This window comes from Thermobia domestica, chromosome 17, assembly GCF_964235325.1.
Source record: "Thermobia domestica chromosome 17, izTheDome1.hap1.1, whole genome shotgun sequence".
NCBI classification, from domain to species: Eukaryota; Metazoa; Arthropoda; class Insecta; order Zygentoma; family Lepismatidae; genus Thermobia; species Thermobia domestica.
Genome location: NC_137470.1, coordinates 63,749,492 through 63,773,225, shown reverse-complemented (window position 1 = coordinate 63,773,225; position 23,734 = coordinate 63,749,492). Strand labels below are relative to the sequence as shown.

The window sequence follows — 23,734 nt, the reverse complement described above, 5'->3', positions numbered from 1 at the left end:
CTAAAATTTTTAAAACTAAAAAATAAAATCAAACTTTCTGAAACGAAATTATTTTAAATTTAAAATTTTCGAACTCGAACCGAATTTGAAAACTAAAAATCTTTTCGAACCAAATTTTCAAACATTTTTTTTCGAACTCAGAAAGTTTCAAACTTAAAACTTGCAAATCAAAATTTCAAACTAAAAAAATTTTCGATCTAAAATTTTGAACTAAAAGAATTCGAACTCAAAGTTCTCCCTAAAATTTTTTGAACTCAGAAAGTTTTAAAATCAAAATTTGAAACTCAAGTTTCGAATTAAAAAATATTTTCGAACTATAATTATCAAACTCAAACTTTTCGAAAATCTTAACAGAGATTGAAAGTGATCACTCGTTTCGCGAGCCGTAAGCCGTAACTTTTAGTAATGTAACATAGTTTAAGGTTTAAGATTTATATTGTCTTCAGAACGATTGAGTTCGTTTATGTAATGAACCCGTTGGCCAGCCATAGCCTGATTTCACATCGTAGCTCATGAAAGCAATCTTGTTGTAGTTGTGTAGCCGTGACCATTTTTTCTGGACATAGCCTGTACGATCACCACGAATGAAATACTACTTAGTTTAGCGACCATTAAGACGTGATTTAATAAATATTAACCACATTAACACTTGAACTTGTATGAAACGAATAACAGCTTACTGATCAAAGCACAGAACGAAAAAATGCTAAGATGGACAGAATTTCATTCATGTGACGTCAAGCACGGAAGTATTTCCTTACCTCTCACTCCTCTCATTCATTATGTGATTCACTAAACCATTTTTCACTCAATGGTTATGTATACGTAGGAAAGCAACCAGGATGTACTGTGGAGAAGAATCTGGCTCAGAACGTTGTGAAGAAACTTTCAAAACATTTGTTCAAAAGTGGAAGGAACATTACTATGAGGAATTTATTTTACAAGTGTTGAACTTGCTCAGAACCTAAGAGAAGCAAAGCTGTGATTTTACTCAGCACACCCATCATGATACGGCTGTATCTGAGACCGGTAAGAAAAAGCCAGATATAATTCTACATTATAACAAGACCAAAGGGATGGTGGATAAATTTCACCAAATGGTGAGATAATTCACAACAAAACGGCAAACAAGAAGGTGGCCATTAGCTGTGTTCTCAAATATGGTAGATGCTTCTGCGATCAATACATCTATAATTTTCAAAATCCAGATTTATCGAATAAACCCAATGCGAGGCGTAAATTTCATCCAGCATTGCCGAGGACATGCTAAAGCCTCACATGCAGCGAAGATGCGAGATGTCAGCTTGGTTACCAAAATCAGTGACTGCTGCAATGAAACAATTCGGAGTTTCCAAAACTGAAAACACCTTAATAATTGGAGCGTCATCTGCAAACAGCAGAAAGCATTGACATCTTCGTGATAGGAAGGCAGAAAAAGTAGACTAGTTTCTGAAAAATGCAACAAACATTTCTGTGCAGAACACCAAGCAAATACTTGACCAACATGTAAATGAACGTGAAAAAATAATGAGAAATAGGTTGAAATGTGAAATTCTAGTTTCTGCATTAATATAGATTAAATTGTGAAAGAGAAGAGGATTTCTTTTTTAAATCAATATTAAGCTAAATAATAAATTGTTAGGTTAGAAGTCATTGTAAATGGTAACAGTAAATTTTTAGCCGTTAGTTTCAATCTAGATACAGTCTACGATATTAGGTTAAGTTAGTTGTGATTGTAAATTGTTAGTAGTCCTCTTCAATATAGATACAGTCAAAGATGGTCATTGTAAATTGTAATAGTAAAGTGTTATTGGAAATTTTCAATATAGATACAGTCTACGATATTCGAGTCTGTAAGACCCCAAGGCAAAAGAATACGAACAAATTTAGGACACGAGCGAGGTTAAAAGAATCCCAAGTAAAGATCGGGTAGAAAAATTTTTGTCCACGAGCTTTGACGTCGAAAATGGCCTGAAACAAGCAGATGTGTTGTCGCCATTATTATTTAACTTTGTTCTTCAGTACGCTATAAGGAAAATCAAAGATAGCAACCAGGGCTGAGAGTTCAACGGTATATACCAGGTTATGGCATTAGCTAATGATGTAAATTTAATAAGGAATGATAGGAGAACAATAGAAAGAAATGCAGAGATTTTATTAAACTCTTGCAGGGACATGGGTTTAGAAGTAAATACAGAGAAAACTAAATAGGTGTAAGTGCGGCGGGACCGTAATACAGCAAGTTAAGGATGCGTTAAAACAATAAATAATACTTTTCATGAAGTAGTTTCAAATATCTAGGATCAATATTAACATACGAAAATCATATTTACGAAGAAATTATAATGTCGACTGAGAGCAGGGAGATCATGTTACTATTCGTTTCAAAATCTCTTGTTATCTCGCGAATTGGGTCGAGGAATTTGAAGCTTAAAATATACAAAACGATAATCATGCAAGTTGTTTTGTATAGTTGCGAAACGTGGTCGCTTACTCCAGGGGAAGAACATAGACTGAAAATATTCGAGTACAAGACCCTGAGACGAATATTCCGACCCAAGAGGAACGGGAATGGGGAATGGCGGAAACTTCATAACGAGGAACTACAAAATTTATACGGGTTGCCAACATTGTTAGGGTCGTCAAGTCTAGGATGCTTAGATGGGCAGATCATGTAGCTAGTATGGAAGAAAGTAGAAACGCTTTCAAAGTCTTGACTGGAAGACCAATCGGAAAACGACCACTAGGAAGACCTAGGCGCAGATGGGAGGACAATATTAAGATGAATCTCGCAGAGATCGGAATACAAAGTAGAAACTGGATGAAGTTAGCTAAGGATACAAGTAAGTGGAATGCTATTGTGAACGCGGCATTCAACCTCCGGGTTCCAAAGGCTATAGAGTTAGTCAGTAGCCAAACATTGTCGCGCACTAAATACTGCCACAACATTGATATTTGAGAGGTCTCTCTCCTGTGGAATTAACATGTGATTAGCCAAACTTGAATGTACTCTCAATCCCCTTTCGCAGTTACCGCATGTGCAACCCTTCCCTCCTGTTAGAATTAACACGCCTATAAGCCAAACTTGAACGTACGCTTAATCCCTTTCAACAATTTTGGCATGTGTTAGATTTTTCGCGTGTGTGGATTATCATATGTCTTGACAAGCCTGAACGTAGCCTAAATCCCCATCCACACTCTTTGCACTTGTGAGGTTTTAATCCTGTGTGGATTGACATGTGAGTAGCCAAATTTGAACGTTGTCTAAATCTTTTTCCACAGTGTTCGCATGTGTGAGGTTTTTCTCCTGTGTGAATGAGCATGTGTCTTGAAAGATTTGAAAGTTGAGTAAATCCCATTGCACACCTTTTGCACTTGTGAGGTTTTTCTCCTCTGTGGATTAACATGTGACTTGACAAGCTTGAACGTTAACTAAATCCCCTACCACACTCATTGCATGTGTGAGGTCTTTCTCCTTTGTGGATTAACATGTGTGTAGCCAAATTAAAACGTACTCTAAATCCCTTTCCACACTCTTGGCATGTGTGAGGTTTTTCTCCTGTGTGAATTAACATGTGAGTTGACAAGTGCGAACGTTGTCTAAATAACTTCCCACACTCTTGGCATGTGTGAGGTTTTTCCCCTGCACGGATTAACATGTGTTTATTCAACTTTGAACGATCTCTATATCCCTTACCACACTGTTCGCACGGGTGGGATTTCTCAGCTGTATGCATGGACTTAGGACTTGACGAAGTTAAACTTTGGGTATAGCGTTTCTCTCTCTTTCGGTACGTATGATGCTTTTCACCTTTATGTGTTAACATATTACTTGCCACACGTGACAGAATAACTCCTTTGTCCAACTGCTTCGTAATATCAGATTTCTCATCTGAATGAGAAATGGTTTCCTTTAATATAATACACGTATTCACTTCTCTGTGAAGATCATATTCGTTGGAGCGCCTGTAACAAGTTCAATAAACAAGGAAACGTGATTTGAGTTAATCAGTAACAACCAAAAATGAAATCATACATTATATTTGGAGATAAAATTACGTTTTATTTTTGTTCTGTTACATGAAATATTGTAGAAATATGGAACCGAGAACTATCGAGGCGTTTCCAAATCTCTCTTTTCTCGAAATAAAAGCATGTAATTTGCTTTACTATATCAAATTGTTCAATTATTTATATATACGATATCAGAGGTAAGTCCATACGAACATATGCATATGTTGTGCTATGGAATAAATATTTCATTATTATCAGATCCAATATCACTAAAATATTTATATACCATTTACACACAAAATTTAACAATCGCAAGAAATTCTTGCAATTGCCGCTACAAAAAATGTGATAATGGCAAAGAAACTAAGGAAAGGTATAACTAGTTTTACAATATTGCACAAAATATGTCATTTGAATCATTACTCCAATCTCTACGTGTGTTTTTAATATAGTCTGCTTCTTTGAGATAGTAAACTTTAATACGTCATACAATCTTTGTGTCTATTGATATATAGCTACGCAGTTACATCTGATTGATAATTAAGTCCTGTTATTAAGTAAAGAGGACTTGTAATTCTTATCTGTTTATTTAAAATACGTGACATCATGATTCCAGAAGTCCACATTAGGCTTATGTGGACAAGCATTAGCACCTTCTTCACCCTTAAATTAGTACTAGTGCTATTGTACGTTTCTGCTGAAAAAAAAAATAAATTTCTAATAACCTGGTGTAATTCCATTCGGAGAAATCAAAATTCTATACTCGGTTTGGAAACATGCTACTACTTTGTTTTTCAAACAATGCCCGCGAGTGTTACAGTCATCGTGAATCACTTTAGTCGTTATTGTTTTTCCACTAAAAGTCAAAATGAAGTTTAAAGATAAATGCTACACGATGGATAGCAAGAAATGTTGGATGGTATTCTGTTGAGAAAAAGTGCAAGAAATGTGTTATGCATCTCATTACAGTGTTATGCGTCACAATACGTAAAACAGGAAGCTGAAATGGATGAAAGAAAGTATGTAATATGTTGGGTGTCTATATTTAAATGGCATTTTATCATGTAACGTTCGTTCAAATGGTTACCATGAGGACGGGAAGGGGATTAAATTTTTACGTGAAAAATTATATAATTAAGGAACTCGAGAGAGAGTACAGTTTCATACTGGCTTTTTTTACTTTTGAAATACTGCCGCGTGCACAAGTGTTTTGGGAAATACAACATTCAAGAGGGAGAAGAAGAACAATCTGCATATCGTCGCATTAGAACCAGAAGAACGTAACTCCATTTTCGAAGGTTTAGAAGCCAGAAGACAAAAATCTTGCTTTCTTAGAAAGATGTGAATTTAATACAATGGTAACTGAGCTACAATACAGTAGACGATCCACAAGAACAGATGATGTTACGTTCCGTTTACACCAAGTAGGGCTTTCAAAATCGTACCCAAACTTGAAGAAAATGAAAACCGCATTTTTGAAGTTCCGTTCCTCTTTTTTCATGCGACGATATTATATCTCAGTAAACAACCTCGACATCTAGCTAATGTGGCATTAGATGCGGAAATGAGTAAATCGACTGAAATTAGATTTTACACTGCAGTTAGCCATACATGCGTCTTAGCTGCAAATTTCTTTTTCTTCTTCTTTTTTTTTTACGTTACTGTCATTAGAATGAAGATCCAACGAGTAAGAGAACAGATTTAAATTTTAGGCCAAAAGTACTGTATCTGACGAGTAGATTATGGTACGGAGGTGAAATTTGTCATATATAATATCTACTCAATACCAGTGACTAAATGATCAACGCCCTGCGACTTTAAAACGGGCAATTTCCTTAGATTTTTCATATATAAATTTAACATATGATATAAAAATAATATGTAATGTATAGAATTCCATCATGTATTCTCTGATGCAGTTAAGTGATCATAGTTTTGCTAGCATACAAAAAACTTTAAGAAAACTACGTTTTCAAGCGGATGTTGTGAAATTACCCTCTAAATCCATGTAATTTCAAATTAACTTATAGACTTATATATATGTTTTAACACATGCAACGTCAAAAACAGCAAAAAAGCTTGTAGTATACGACTTAAGAATTAACTAATGGAAAGCACAGCATCTTCACCATTTCTTTTACAAATAACGCCTTTATAGTTTTCGAACGTACTTCTTTACTTATATGGAACATTCTACTTCATGGGAAAAACATCGATGAATCACTATTTCTTCCTCCGGAATTCGCATTAACATTACATGTTCCATTACCGCGTTACTACAATACAATAATCAAAGGAGAAGACTATGGGCACTCTTCACTAAGTATGTCTACGTAGTTTCAAATTCATTATAATAATATATCTTCTTTAAACACAATCTTGACGGAATAAAAAATATAATACTATATGCCTAATATTATCATGAACACTGGACATTTATAAACCATTACAACATAAAAACTACAAAAGTAATTTATACTTAACCCGAGAAAGCTTATGCTAATTTTAACATTAAAAGCCCCAAGATGTGCCTCTGAGGCTCCTGCAGCATATAAAAGCTACCGTCATTAATAGGAAAGGCTAGTCACTACATTGCTATGAAATCCTTTGTCAATGGTAATAAACAATGAACAGTATCAAATAATTAGAAAAGTACATACTTCAACAGCAGCCTCAGAGGCACCCCTTTGTCCTTTAGGTTAGTATTCAAAATAACGCTATTATTTCTGAAGTAAAGTAAAAACTTGCTTAGGAAACGAAATCAGAGGGTGCATTACAAAGAGATAGAAGAATTTTACAGCACAGGACACGGAACGAAAAATCTATTAAGAATAATGGCATTAAAATTGAATACGGTGCCTCCGAGACACCCCTTGGATAGTGATGGGCAGTGGGAATATTCCCAGTGGGAAGGAACTTAAGAAACGGGAAAATTGACGTTTTTTTTTTCCTGGCCTACAAATTCGTGGGAAGTAATGTATTTCAATTTCTTTACTTTACCTTCCAAATTATAATAACTCTATGACTAATTACATTATTTTAACATATTATGATTCACTTCTAGGTATTAAAGAATTTTGAGGTTAAAAAATTTAAAATTCTTTGACTGTGCTTTACATAACTAATAATATAGGTTTTAAGTTCCATTATCATGTGCACTAAAAAGTAGGAGAGTTGTTTAGTATTGGGGGTCTAAACCTAGTTGATAGTGGTGTTCAAGTAGTCAAGAAAATATCGAACACCAAAATCCAAAACAACGTGCACTGCGGGGTTCTACCCCATCTCCACTCGCTAGCGCTCGCTCGTCAATGCTGTCTGTATTTAATGATTGTAACGTAATTTAACCTATGAAACCATAAAACAACAGCATCGGATTAGAATACCGCAAAAAGTATGTGCAGAAACTGGCCCGCCAAAGCTAAACAATAGCTAAATTAGCAAAGCACTAATACAAACGATGAAAAAGAACCATTTTGTAAAGTAATGTAGAATTACGTAGAAATAGAGATCAAGCACTATTAATAGGCCCTGAACCAGTGTTACTAATAGACATCGGTCTGTGTCCTCTCTCTGACTCGAGTTTCTCAAAAGGTACTCGGACTTCTCTTTCATGTGAATTAACGCATCAGATTTCGAGAAATAGGTAGCAAGAAAGGTCGTGTGTGGCAATGTTAAATGCTAAATTATAAACATAACAAAGTATCTTGCAAATATTGCGAACATACATATTTATGCGCAAATGTTGACCAAATGGAGGGACATATGTGTTCTGGCAGTTACCCAACCTAATTTTTTATTATAACATTTTAAAATTTAATACGTTTATATCAGTAGTAGAGTCAAGTTTAAAAAATCCACTTACAGGTAAATTTAAACTTTTTAGCGGTTTGAAAGTATGTGGACTTACTATATCATATTTGAAACATATTTACATTCATAGAACATATTGTAAATAAATATCCATTTATGCGTACTCTTTAATTATAATACAATATTAATAAAATAACATTGTTCAGAATACACATTTTAAAGACTCCCCATGGGACAACAGTAATAATATACTGCGTCAAACGAATTTAACTTTGAAATTATAATAAAGTAATATAATGCAATTTTATTTCTGATTGTATATAAATTCCCGGAAAGAATGCATTTTTGGGAATCTCGGGAATATTCCCGAAAAATATTTTCCCGGAAATTTACCGAACACTGCCCTTGGGCCTTTATGTCAATATAAAAATAACCCTATTTTTTCTGAAGTAAAATAAGAAAAAAAAAAACAACTCATTCACCAAATGACTAACGAAACCCGAAGTTCCAAACTTCATAAATTTAACTTCTCAACAGAATACCATCCTACACTAAACCATGCAAACTTGCATTACTATCACCATTCTTAGAGTATGGTATTGTATATTATTATCCTTTTGTTTTTGACCTACTAACCTTCACAAGAATTTTACAGTTCCCCTGCATATTACTGACATGAGCGACGTGACCCGTCAATCGTAGACATATCGATTTAATTATATGTGTAAAAATAGGTGATGTCTTCCTATTGTAAATATTAACTATATAAAGCAACGTAAACTTTCTTTTAGTTCATATTACGCTAAGTAAGTTAAGAAAATTTAACGAGTCTTTTTCCTGCGTGTTAATAAGCACGTTTAACCATTTCAGCTATCACGTACACAACTGTACACTTAAAATCACTAATATATCCAATATCAACAAATCACGCACAATTGTTCAGGTTACTTTTTCCGAAAGTTACTAGTTTAAAAAAGAAAACTAAACCACATTTACGAAGATCGGTAGATCATACTAGATTAATAAAAACCTTTTCTGTTTCCTTTCTTTTTTAAAAAAAGAAAGTCGTACGAATGGAAATGGATATGAATCGATACCCTCGACTTGTAACAATTAAGTTTAATTGAAGGTGAGATAGAAGAGAAAATCATACGTTTTTCAATTTGGTCTTTTTTGAGGATTGTTTACAGTTGAGATGACATTTTGTAAATCTTGTCAACCGATATTTTTACCTTTTTGATCGATTGCGAGTAAAACTGTGGCTGCATGATAGATCTATTCTAATAACTTATTCCATCGATTACAGCACCAGCTAACAATTACATAAAGTATTATATATGCAAAGCAAATGTCTACTACAAAGTGATATTACTGGTATTAATCCTTAATATTCTACAAACTAATAAAATTAGAGGACATGCATGCAAAATAAAGTTTAATGAACGGGACGAAACTTTATGGAAACAATTATTCATGCACGAAGGAATATATCATTATAAACCAGAAAATTGACCCAAACCGGAATCAAACTCACGAATTTACGCTTTTATTATAAGACTTCGGCTTTAGCAGAGAGCTAATATCCTTAGCTATTCTTTATAAGCCAGTTAGTGCAGGGAATGAATCAGCCAAAGTATTGCAAATGACAATAATGAAGTGTTTAAAAATCTCACAGAAACACGTTTTATACGCTAAGACAAATACCATGATCAAGTTCAAGATGATAAAAAATTGGTAAAATATTTGTATTTATGAAGAAGTGATACAGTGTTAGCAGAATGAGTGAAATAACCAACGTAAATGTCGGAATAGTAAAAACTTGCCGCGTCATACATCATTAGCTGAAGATCAAAATAACAGCATTCCTTTGTACCAGGATAACATTTCAAACCAGGATAAAGGTTTAAACTGATGGCAGTGAAGGACAAACTGTGAAGGCGGTATTAGTTTTTTAACTATTCACATAACTTCTGCCAAATATCTGTAACATAGCCTCAACTTTTTAATGGATAACTAACTAACAGTATCAACCTGGTGTGGTGTATTACAAGGGTAATACTGTACCCAATTTAAACAAGTGAATATCGTTTCACAGTGTGAAACTAAGACTTCCGAAATATGCGAATAGAATACTTAAATTATAAGTAGTACATATGTAACAACTTGTTGACAGAGTAAGAAGATCGAAGATAGAATCTGTTTCTTGGAAGCTGGATTTAGTTCAAAAACTATTACTAGCTATGCGTTACTCACTTACTTCTATACAGATAAATGATGAAAAAATCCTTAATTTGAAGCACTTCCAATTTGAATAGAAAGTTACGGAAGGAAATAGAACGTATCGTTGGGACGCTGATCCGAACACACAAGAGCTTTTCGATATCTTACACAATTTTTCTACATAAAAATCAGATATCAAAAATGAAATGAAATGAAATCTTTGAGTTTTACGTCCCACGGTTATGCCGGTTAGGCTAAAGGAGACGGTGATGATGAGTAATGAATGAAATGGTGGAATGAAGAAAGTGGGAGGAAACGGGCGAACCCCGAGAAAACCAACGCACACGGTGTATTTCCACCACAAAGTTCACTTGACGGGGGCTAGGATCGAACCCGGAACCCCAAGCACCAGAGGTGAACGCTCTACCACTGAGTCACCACGGCCCCACAAATAACAACAATACTAATCATTTGCAATATAACATCTCCTCGATCCTGTTACAATTTTCGTTTTATAATGATAAATGTTTAAAAATGAGACAGATAATTTTAATCGCTTCAGATTTGAGCAGGTCTTCAACGAGAAAGATTCGTAGTAACACTTCAAATAATACCGTATTGTACATAAATTCATTCACAAAGTAGCTAGCAACCAATGTAAGCGACATAAAAAACAAAATTCAATGAGCTAAATCATGACACGGAAAAAAGAAATATTTGGGAGTTAAGGAATCCACATAGGTAAGAAATTTACGTTGCTAATGATTTATGTTACTTTGGAACACAAATATGCAAGCAATGAAAGCATTTCAGAGTGCAACTCATAATATCTTTAGGAACGTAAAAATACATATTCTACACGTATGATATGTAGGTTTATGCTATACACAGTGTTTTGCGCTATCCTCGTTTTTGTGTACACTTATTTGCGTTGACCCAATTGGTCCTAACCGACGCATGCCTATGCTTCCAATCAGAACAACACCCTGCGCCTTGCCTAATTTACATAGCAATCTTTTTCTTTTACCGACCATCTAGCACATATTGGTTAGTGTTGTTTGTACAATAATTCTTGTATCGCCTACGTGCATTAGGACCCTAAAGTGAGCCTGTATGGAGAAATAGATGTCCATATCTTAGAAATGATTGCTGAATACATTTGTAGTCGACTTTTCTGAAAGAAATGAGTACCGGTATGAAATGAATATATGTATGTATGGTCACCTACAATTAATGAATATCCATTGTTGGTTAGAATACTCTTTTTTTCCTCTATTACTGTTTTTCGAAGCCCTCCGGAAAGGTAAGGGTGGACTCATTGAAGCAAAATCCTCAATAAAATAACAAACGTCCATAGTTTTTGTTACAGTATAACCATTTCATATCAAAATTTCGAAAATTTTAGGAAAAATATTATTCTCACGATCGGTTATTTTACCTAAGTCTCTACAAAAACGAACACTATCGTCGAGCACCCATATTATAAATATATACAAGAATAAAGAATTAGGTGAGAAATTCGTACTTAATAATAAAGAATCATTATTTTATCAAGATACGAACTACATAGGATTTGTAACGATGTCATCGATCTAATTATTATAATGCTACTAGTGAATCTAATAACAGCGCGAGGATTCCATCTTTTTCCAGTTGGAAATCACAATATAGTAGAAATACTAGCCCTCCGAAAATCATTTGTAGCCCTATCCACAACGCAAGTGCAAGAGCAAATTGCCAATGGAGTGTCAAAGCTGCACAAAGACACGACACTGTGTGCAACTCAAATATTAAGGGTAAACTACTGGGTAATAAAGTGTCAGGTCTACAGTACGATTATAATATTGAAACAAAAAACAGATTCAGTGAGTTAAGTGGCCAGTGTGATAGTGTAAAGCAAGTTAGCCTAGGAAATAGGCCTATTCAAGTGCGACGTGTAGATCGTTTAAACCAGCAGGATCGACCAAGATTTCCGTCACAGGATTCAAGCAGAAAGTCATGTTTTGGTGTTGAAAATGGAAACTCAATTTCAGTAAATCGGGTAAAAAAAGTGCAAGGGAAGGTGTTCGTTGTAGGAGATAGTCACGGTCGTGGTCTTGCTTCCAGATTAATGCAGGAGTGTGATGATATGAACGTAGTAGGTATTGTTAAGCCTGGTGCAATACTAAATAACGTTGTAAATTCATTTGTGGACCAGAAATCATTCTCAGATACTGATACTGTTGTACTTATAGGAGGCACTAATGATGTGTCAAAAAACGAGTCTGAAGATGCTGTCCGTGTTTTGAAGACTACACTCAGCACTCTTACTCATACAAATGTAATAGTAGTTAATCTGCCACACCGGCATGATCTATCGAAAAGTTCTTGTGTTAACTCAGAAGTACATAAAACAAATAGCATCATTAGTAAAGTTTGTAGTCGATTTAAAAATGTACAGGTATTAGATATAAGTAGTCTTCCACGAGAATTTCATACACATCATCGTTTACATTTGAATAATCTAGGAAAGCGTCATGTATGTTAAAATTTAAGTAATATGATTAAGGCTCAGAACAGGAACAGGGATCCCATTCCTCTTACTTTCCCCCGTACAGGTCTTAGCAATGATAATACAGTATCGTTAGAAGCCGGACAAAATAATGTAAAAAATATAACTTTTTTAGCACACCAGATGAAAAATCCGAACCCAAGATACCTAATACAATAAGCATTTTTCATCAGAATGTACAAGGGATCCAGAATAAAGTCGAATACTTTGATGTACTTTTAGATGATGATTTGAAAGAATGTAAGGTTATTTGTCTTGGTGAACATTGGCTAAATGATACACTTATTAAGGAGGTCAATTTGGAAACTTTAATCTTATCACTAAATTCTCTCGTGTTTCACACGAACGTGGAGGTGTATGCATCTTTGTTCACAACAGTCTAAAAGCTTCTGAAATAGATATTACAAAATTCACCTGTGAATTTGACTTTGAAGCTGTAGCCATTAAATTACCAAGTGTTAAAAATTTGTATTATATGCATTTATAGGTCGCCATCCGGCATATTTACTGTTTTCTTAAGGAAACTCGAAAGTCTTTTGCACTTCATACGAAAAGACTTTGAAAAAATGATCATCTGTGGTGATATTAATGTAAATTGGATAGTGGAAGCAAAAAAGAAATCCGATCTACGAGATCTGCTGAATGTGTACAATCTTCAAGCGCTAGTGGATGTACCGACACGTCATAATAAAAGTGCGCTAGATCAGTTCATCATTAGTAAAAACCAATTTGCCTATAACCTTGAAGTTTTTGATCCCGGTTTCTCTGATCATGATGCGATTATTTTAAAAATCACTTTAAACAATACCACTGTTCTTAAGTCTAATGTATACACAGTTACAAAGAGAATTTTCTCCAGTCATAATACGGAATATCTAAATTTCTTGCTTTCTCACGAGTCTTGGAATGGCATATATAATACGTCTGACACTCAATGTAAGTTTAAATACTTCTTTGAAAATTTCTTACATTACTTCAATATGGAGTTTCCAAAAGTTACTCGTAAAATCCGGACATCGTCCACTAAATCGTGGTTAACTAAAGGCATTAAAATTTCTAAAAGTAACCTATTTAGATATAACAGATTACTCAAAATAAATACATCACTTCCTCACAGGGTTCGAAATTATATTTTTAAGTACAGGAAAATATACAGAAGAGTAATTAAAACAGCTAAATTACTATCAAATAGCTCCACAATACTTAATTCTACTAATAAAGCTAAAACTATGTGGAAAATCATAATTGGTGGAACAAACAACAAAAAGAGCGTCTTTGAGTATGTTAAAGTTGGGGACGAAATTATTAGAAAACCTAAGCGGATTGCAGATGTCTTCAATGATTATTTTCTAGATAGTGTACCATTACCTGACCCCACACAAGCGAGTTATGATGACTCGATGAAATTTCCAATGCATTCACATACGATTTTTTTTAACTCCAGCAACAGTAGAGGAGTTATGGAAAATATTGAGTAGGATGTCTAATTCGGGATCTTCAGGTTTTGATGAAGTTCCAGTGACTGTTATTAAATTTTGTTTTCCTTTCATTGTAAATCATCTCTGTTATTTAGTAAACCTATCTCTTGAGAAAGGATATTTTCCATCAGTTTTAAAAGTGGCAAAAGTAATTCCTCTCCATAAAAAGGGGAGTATGCATGATGTAAGAAACTATCGCCCAGTCTCCATTCTTTCCACGTTTTCAAAAATTTTTGAATATGTGATGAAGTCACGACTCTGCAATTTTTTGAAGCCATGTAACTTACTATCACCATCACAACATGGATTCCAAAATAAGAAAAGTATTGAAACAGCCTTGTTTGATTACATGTCCAATATAGCTCTTGAATTAAAAAACAGTAAATATGTTGTTGGTGTATTCATCGACTTATACAAAGCTGTTGATACAATTGATCATGCTTTTCTTTTAAGCAAGTTGTATGCTTATGGTATTAGAGGAGTAGCTTACAACTGGTTTCTCTCTTATTTATCCAGTAGGCAACAAGCGGTACAAATATCAAAATTAGCTGCAGATGGGTTTCAAACAACTTGTTCGTCTTTATCAGCTGTAATTGGAGGTGTTCCTCAAGGTTCCATTTTGGGTCCTACTTTCTTCCTGATATATGTAAATGACTTGTTAGAATTTATGCATCCAGCAAAATGTATTCTATATGCTGATGACATCAGTATGATAATATCAGGAAAATCAATAGAAGAAGTTGAGAAAAAATCTGACATTTTTACGGACAAATTAGTAAAATGGTTAACAGCGAATAGGTTAATTATAAATCATGATAAGTCAATTCTCTTACATTTTCATTTTCCAGGAAAACCGCGTATATCACCTAGAATAAAAATATCTTCTAACTTACTCCAATATTCTTGCATAACAAAGCTTTTAGGTGTAATCATAAGTGATGATCTTTCATGGTCTGCTCATATCTCCACTTTAAACAAGAAACTAAGTAGCGTGTGTTTTTCCTTATACAAACTTCAAGGTACTGTATCAAGAGAAGCACTTCTTAGCTTTTACTACGCCAAGTTTAATTCATTAATTAACTTCGGCATAATACACTGGGGATCTGCTGAAAATAGTTTAAGCACTTTCCGATTGCAAAAAAAGCGATTAGAATAATTTTTGGGTTACCCACAAAATCGACATGTAAAAAGGTTTTCAGAGAAGCAAAAATTTTAATACTCCCCAGCTTATACATTTATAAATCTATTCTTTTTACTGTGAAAAACAAGCATTTTTTTATCTTTAACAAAAATGTTCATAGCCATAATACAAGACAAGGTAGTGACATATTTGTGATGCATCAAAAATATGCTAATATAGGCAAAACCGTGTACATGAATTGTGTTAGATTGTATAATAAACTTCCTCTGTACTTGAAAAATATGACCAATGTTTCCATTCTTGGTAAGACTTTATATAATCTACTCACTGAAAAGTGCTATTACACAATTAAAGAATATTTAAATGACTCATTAACTGAAGAGTTGGTAACAGATACTTACCCGTGGGTACATGCCTGGTGTGGTACAAACAGTTACCTAATTAGATGTAAATTGTCATGTTTTTATACTTAGTATATCTTATTTATGTGGGTTTATATTTTAGAAAGATGCATGATGTGTACCTCTGGTACTTGACAATATTGTTTTTTTTTTTTTTTTTTTTTTTGACAACTGTATTACTTACATGAGAATTTCTCATGATTTGTAAGATAATGAAACAGGCAAATAAATGAAATGAAATATACAGTTAGTCTATGTGTGCCATGTCATTTCCAAATTGCAGATTGTTAATTTACGTTCGAGATATCTCCCATACCTAAATACTATTCATGAATGATTGCTTTTAACCTACAAACTTTCCGAACCCATGTATCCGTATTGTTAACCTGAGCCAATTACTTTATGAGAAATTGAATATTAATTACCTTTCTGGCCGAACTGAATTTAAACTATTTGTTGTTAATTGTTGGGAGTCGTTGCAGTACGACGCGCAAGTCTCTTGAACAACTAGTTTTCTCAGCGTTTCTACATCACTTTCAAATGCAGGTTGTTCTACGGCAAATTCTGATTTCACGGTATCAACGTTTAGTTTATCATCCAAAGAATACATAGCTGCATCCTTCTCCATTGTTTGCTCTCTTTCCGTTGTAGATAATACTAATTCTTTGTTGTCAGTCATTATTTCATATGTCCACCCTTTTCCTTCGAGTGGATCTTCCTGAGGTAAGTCATAATCAATTTCCTCTTTGCACATCAATTCCAACTTAACAAATGACTCACCAGCCATTATGACTTCAAATGTAATAAGAATTTGACACTGTTCTTATACTTCCCTTGACTTTTAAGCTGCCAGTGTTAATGAAATGATTGACAAGAACGTTCACAGCAACTTTGCACTTGTAATCAAACATACGATCAGATTTTAATAAAACACAGAATAAATGCAGTTTGAAAACAGTAAGTTATTCTTCAAAGTTTTAATGTACCAGGTAGCAAACACCATTGGGCAGTTATTACGTGTATTAAGCGTATAATAATTTATAAAAGCGAATTACTTAACGATAGAATTAAAGTATAGAGTAGATAAGTAAAATCCCCTTCCGAGAAGAATACAAGTACGGGATGCGTTAGCAGCAGTGTTGCCAGGTCCCCAGCTCGAAAAGTATGCTACTGTAACGTCAAAATTCCGCCACGTTCTGCTACCCTTACTGAAATTCCGCTATTTTCCGCTACATTATAAAATTAAACTTAAATGATAAAGAAAGAACTCTGTTAACAAAACTGCAAAAAATTCACACATTAATAATAGGCCTAAATCCTAAATGGAAAGCTCTAATTTAGTGCTTCACTAAATTTTATGAACTAAAAAAAAAAAGAACTTCAGTTTTATTTGAATAAATCTCTCACAGTCAATACTTATCATTTCTTTATTATCATGTTCTTTATTAACATATTAACATTGGGTAACACAGGCTGGTAGTTAGCCCAAAAGTGTAGGGGGGCGGTAGAAGTTATAGGGGCCCGATCCAACGATATTATACTTTATCACTATATTATAGTCCATTTGCAAGCCTACCGTGAAAATTTTAGGGGGCAGCAAAAATTTAGTGCGACCGGCCCCCTGATTACGGGCCTGGTGTAACATCAGTTGTAAACATTTTTTTCTTTTGAAAATAGAAGAAATGAAAGAAAAGGAATACACATGTTTCATTAGTTGGTGCATAAAATAACTTCTAAATAATTATGTAAGAATAATTACAATAGTCAGGCCTGACCTTAGGTGGTGCGGGGCCCGATTGGGAACATTTTGCGGGGCCCCAGGTTTACAACTAACTTGCACCAAAATCTGTAGAACCTATACACATATATATATTAGCCTGTGCCAGTGAAAGCGCAATATATATATATATATATATATATATATATATATATATATATATATATATATATATCTTGCGCTTTCCCTGCTGGTCTAGTGGTTACACCCATTTCCAACGTTTTTCCATCTGCAAAATGCGCTCACCCTGTTCGTTGCTTATACCGGTAACGACTAATTTTTCAGAGATATAACTCTAATGGAAATGTAGGCAATGAAATAATTTTAAAATATATATTTCACCCTTGTGCCTCGCAATTTTTCAAAAAGGTTCTGTAGAAGTATTTCATAGGTTTCTTCTCTTACAAGTAAACCTATTGATGTCGAAATCTACTTTCTTGACCAAACTTGGCAGAGAAGTGTGTAATTTCAAGAAAAGAGCGTAAGCAAATTTAAAATGCCTCCATCCATAAAGACGGCCGCAGTTGCCAACAACCTGATTGATCAGAATAAGTCATTACAATTTGTTTCAAGTTTGAGAGTTTCATTTTATTTGTAAAGCAGGTAAAGAGATGAGAAACAAAAATATATCCACCGACACCGGGAGTAAGTAGACACCTATTTGTGGGTATGCTTATTATGGTCACAATCTTTAGGTCGGCCACCTTTTATCTCGCATTATTTTTTTTAAATAGGAAGGGGTCATGTAATATATCAAATTGGTCTAGAGTTTTACAAGAAATACAATGAAGTATGTATTTCCATAAATTTATATCTGTAAGACATAATGAAATGCACATTGATATGAATTCTTTGGTTCAAAGATTTCTTAATAGCTAGATCTTTTAAAAAGAATTCAAGTCAGTAAAACCTAATGTACGCTAGAGAGAATATCGTAGGTTGCTACTTATGAAAGGTATAATCAGCTTGAAATCGTTATCGACTGCATACAAAATGAAATGGTGATGAATTGATCACAAACCTTAAGCAACTAATAGAAAATGGATGACATGTATTAAATTGGATTATTCGAGTTGGATTGGTATTCGAAGACAAACCTTCATAAGCAGCCACCTATTCAGTATCCGCTAGTATACATTCGGTTTTCCTGACATGATTAAAAAATCTACGCATTTTTTCGCAGGGAAGGGCAATTTTCTCCTCTAGTTTTGTATTTCCAGTATAGCTATAATAAGAGGAATTACATGCAAAGAAGTCGCACTCGGTGATATCACATGACATAATCAGTAAGAACGCCAAGAACTTTAATTACTGGGGGTATTCAAAATAAAAGAGAGTGTGAACCCATAATAAGGATATACATTTTTACACAAACTCAAAGAAAACAATACTTTTACTTCTAAGGTGTGTAAGGAAATTTGTGGGAGTGTTAGGGATGTTGGGGATGTGCAGAATACTCCCTGGACATAATATCAATTTTTACAACAGAAGTTGTAAACGTAAAGTAATAATAATAATAATAATAATAATAATAATAATAATAATAATAATAATAATAATAAAGGAAATACTGCAGCATTAAATTCAGAATATATTTGCTTATGCCCGGAAACTTCATACTGACTATTTATTTACTTGCAAGGGAGAGGCCATACACTGGTGGAGTCCATGGATGTACCTGTATTGCAATATGTTGTTGTGTGTACTTGACAAACAAGAGTAGCAGAGCCATCTTAATGGTACTATAGCCACTTGTCCGGGGCGCTCGCAAGCATTGGGGGTACCGCGAGCATAATGGTATGTATTAGGAGCAAAATTTAGTTATAGGGACCACAACACTTTGTTTGTTCTGGGGTTTAATATGCTGTTGAAACGGCACTGGAGAGTAGATTAGACTGGACAATAGAGTAGACGGTACTAGTGCTGGGCCCCCTTAGGCGCGGAGCCCGATTGGGAGCAATCAGTCCAATCGGCTTAAAGCCGACTCTAACCATAGTGCCACTTGACAACAAATTTTACAAAGATTAGCGTGCAAATAATGTTGATACATATGTAAAATATAAAATTTATAAAACGTTTCATTGCAATTACAAGAAAAAATATTTTTTCGTTTAGTGCTATTTTTTTTTAATTTCTCTCCCAATGAAACTACTATAAAATACTATTTAACTACATAAAAAAAAATTCTATACTTTTGTCTCAACAGTACTTCTACCTTATAACAAGTGGACCCTCTATCCCCAAAACCATACTCTGATTAAGCCTGGACAAGCATTAAATGCACAAGATAGATTTGAACTTATGCAGAATCGTTATGACGTATAATTTACGTTATTCTAAAGGCCTGACTACTGCAGGAAACATTTTACTCGAACTGTTTAGTATGTCACGTGTCAGAACAACTAAGTCCCGAATTAATTAAATTTTGTCACATATTTTCTAACCTAACATAAATATTTTGTAATCTAATTTGTTTATATCTTTCAAGCTATGGGAGAAAATTGGAGGTTTTAAAATAGGTTTTCAAAAGTCGCTATATTTCCGTATTTTTCGTCCGTCGCCGCTTTGTCGCCAGGGTAAGGAAAAGTCGCTATGCGTAGCGGAATTCCGCTACGGTTGGCGACACTGGTTAGCGGGGAACAGAAGGCATTTTCGCCGATCCCAAGAGGTTCGTCCAGTACATGGCTGAAGTAGCACTCTTATTGGTCAGTACGGATGACGTCACAAAGATTCAAGTTCAACCTGCTACTATGCGTATTGCTTTCGTTTCTTTGTTTTGTGTGTGTACGTGCTTAAAAACAGAGAGAGGAGATTATTAATATTATTACTTGTGAAATACATTGCATTATAATTCTTGATTCATGTTCACTTCTTACGCGGTACAAATAAATTATCCTTTTATTATCTTCGTCCAAATAAAAGTGTTATAAAACGCACTTCACATCAATGTTATTATTGATTACAATTTTAACATTTTTATTAAATCACACAGACAATATTAGCTGATGGTACTCACAATGAATACACTTTTTTTTTTCAGAGATCGTGCATTTTGTTATGCAACACCTTCTTTTGATTTCAAATTTATATACAGAACTTGGGTTCCACTCAATTGATGATGTAAAATCGAAAACGTCTTGGCCTTGTTATCATACTTTTACCATGTACAAAAATGTTTCTCAGATTAACTTTACATTACACGCTCCAGTTCGTCTTTATTTCCATTCAAAAGTAGGTCTGGTTTAGAAGTATTTTTCGGCAAATAACGTTGTAGTGTCGTTATTGATAAGCTTTGCTCGGTTCAATTGCACGAGAAATGCCCACCAAACTCAACTACATAGCCATTATTAGCTAGCATTCTTTATGAACCATATAAGGATACCAACTGGAACGTACAATATGAATTACATTGTATTTCGTTGGAGTTTAGCATCCCTTTCAATACCAAGGTTATAATGAGACATGGACCTATTGCTTCACGCGGAATCTGAACCACATGGAATTACGCCGGGAATTGAATCCGGATCTCCTGGGCTAAAGACGCGTGTTAACGATATAGTCACTATATAGTTCCAGACAATGTAAAGTTAACCCTGCTTTTCTTTAGAATGAATATACCAGAGTCAACTTTACATCGCCTTAAACTTAAAACCAGTGGTTCCCAAGGGCCAGTCTTCTGAAGAGGACTTGAAGAACAAGCGAGGGATCACAAGCTGCTACAGAAATAAACTATAAAATTGTCAAAAAAAAAAAAAAAAGATATTACGTGTTTGATAATTTGTCTTTCTTATACTCCCATTCGAGACTTTTAAGTAATTAAACATTTAATAAATATAAGCAGATGAAAACAAAGCGAGTGGTTTGAGGTTTGGAGACCCGTTCAGCAGCAAAGCTATATGAGATTTGAAGCTACAGCTTAACGAAAATCCTAACTACATAAATTCTCGCCGAATATCAAACTGAGGTTTCTCGCGCCGAAGACGTCTATGCTAATCATATAGCTACGAGGGAACTAAAGATGAAAATATGGTTATGATTGCATTATCGTTATTATTATTATTATTATTGAAGACTTGAGATTTCAATGCTGAATCTGAAATAAGAGAAAAAATGCACATATGGCCAATGAGTGGGAGAGAGGTTAGCGAGAAGTATACAGGGTTTAAGAAGGAGGCGCCAGGTAAACGGTTGGGAACCACTGCTTTAAACATTATCACTTACACTTTATAACATCGCACTTGTGCTTCCTGTTTCGCCCTGCCCTTGTGCGTTTTTTATGCAAACTAGCTTGTACAGACCAGTCAGCACAGATTGACCTGTATTTTACGCATTTCATGATATAACTGCATCAAGAAACCATTATCAATAAAGACACGACAATAACATCTGTTACAAAATATTCCTCCACGTCGAATGCACATACGAACTGCAGGAGTTATTTTTTAAAATTATCTCTATACGAAACTCGTAATGTTTAAATGGGCCTATTCCATCAGTGGATTTTCATTCTACTACAATGCTTTCAAAAAGGATTTACTTCATAATCAACTGTGAAATGTAGGAGACCTAAGAAAATAGACACCTGAATAGCACATGGAGTGAAGTTAAGAGCAAGGATACCAGATCTGGAAACACTTGCTTTAAAAAACACTGCAGACAATTGTATGTTGCATTTACTGCAAATTTTGAAATCACATTCCAAAAACTGGCAATTTACAGGAAAGATGGGGTAATTTAGATCTGTTTTTCAAATTGAATTTAGCGTTCATTTCAGCAGGAGCCTCATGAGCTTCTGCGGGGAGTCTAACACGGGCCTCTGCGCCAAAGGTGTGTACGCTATCCACCTACCCATTAGGAAACTATATGTAGTAACTTAGAAACGAAAGAGAATATCTTAGGAACTAGCTTGTCTATACACTGAATAGTGTAAGTATAGTCTTACAAACTTATAAACAACAACGCTAGACGTCTTCGGTGTAGGGGACTTGAGTTTGTTTTCCGGCGAGAACTTATGTAGTTAGGATTTTCGTTAAGCTGTAGCTTCAAGTCTCACATAGCTTTGCCGCTGAACGGGTCTCCAAACCTCAAACCACTCGCTTTGTTTTCATCTGTTTATATTTATTAAATGTTTAATTACTTAAAAGTCTCGAATGGGAGTATAAGAAAGACAAAATATCAAACACGTAATATCTTTTTTTTTTTTTTTGACAATTTTATAGTTTATTTCTGTAGCAGCTTGTGATCCCTCGCTTGTTCTTCAAGTCCTCTTCAGAAGACTGGCCCTTGGGAACCACTGGTTTTAAGTTTAAGGCGATGTAAAGTTGACTCTGGTATATTCATTCTAAAGAAAAGCAGGGTTAACTTTACATTGTCTGGAACTATATAGTGACTATATCGTTAACACGCGTCTTTAGCCCAGGAGATCCGGATTCAATTCCCGGCGTAATTCCATGTGGTTCAGATTCCGCGTGAAGCAATAGGTCCATGTCTCATTATAACCTTGGTATTGAAAGGGATGCTAAACTCCAACGAAATACAATGTAATTCATATTGTACGTTCCAGTTGGTATCCTTATATGGTTCATAAAGAATGCTAGCTAATAATGGCTATGTAGTTGAGTTTGGTGGGCATTTCTCGTGCAATTGAACCGAGCAAAGCTTATCAATAACGACACTACAACGTTATTTGCCGAAAAATACTTCTAAACCAGACCTACTTTTGAATGGAAATAAAGACGAACTGGAGCGTGTAATGTAAAGTTAATCTGAGAAACATTTTTGTACATGGTAAAAGTATGATAACAAGGCCAAGACGTTTTCGATTTTACATCATCAATTGAGTGGAACCCAAGTTCTGTATATAAATTTGAAATCAAAAGAAGGTGTTGCATAACAAAATGCACGATCTCTGAAAAAAAAAAGTGTATTCATTGTGAGTACCATCAGCTAATATTGTCTGTGTGATTTAATAAAAATGTTAAAATTGTAATCAATAATAACATTGATGTGAAGTGCGTTTTATAACACTTTTATTTGGACGAAGATAATAAAAGGATAATTTATTTGTACCGCGTAAGAAGTGAACATGAATCAAGAATTATAATGCAATGTATTTCACAAGTAATAATATTAATAATCTCCTCTCTCTGTTTTTAAGCACGTACACACACAAAACAGAGAAACGAAAGCAATACGCATAGTAGCAGGATGAACTTGAATCTTTGTGACGTCATCCGTACTGACCAATAAGAGTGCTACTTCAGCCATGTACTGGACGAACCTCTTGGGATCGGCGAAAATGCGAACAGAAGGATGTAGTTGTTGCCCACTGAAAACTTGTCG

General features: G+C 34.5%; 2 protein-coding genes across 2 annotated transcripts in view; both read right to left on the bottom strand.

Moving 5' to 3' along the window:
* Positions 1–246: 246 nt before the first annotated feature.
* The window catches only part of LOC145674046 (uncharacterized), a 43,354-nt gene continuing 19,866 nt past the window's right edge, over positions 247–23,734 (bottom strand). The window contains exon 3 of the mRNA XM_081743869.1: positions 247–3,428. Within this exon, the coding sequence (XP_081599995.1) occupies positions 3,108–3,428 (321 nt within the window). The 3' untranslated portion in view covers positions 247–3,107. The remainder of the gene's footprint in view (positions 3,429–23,734) is intronic.
* LOC145674653 (uncharacterized) lies at positions 3,428–16,724 on the bottom strand. The gene is made up of 2 exons (XM_081744872.1): positions 16,041–16,724; positions 3,428–3,966 (listed from the first exon to the last, which is right to left on the bottom strand). The coding sequence occupies exons 1-2, from the start codon at positions 16,400–16,402 to the stop codon at positions 3,429–3,431; spliced, it is 900 nt and encodes a 299-aa protein (XP_081600998.1). The 5' UTR covers positions 16,403–16,724; the 3' UTR covers position 3,428.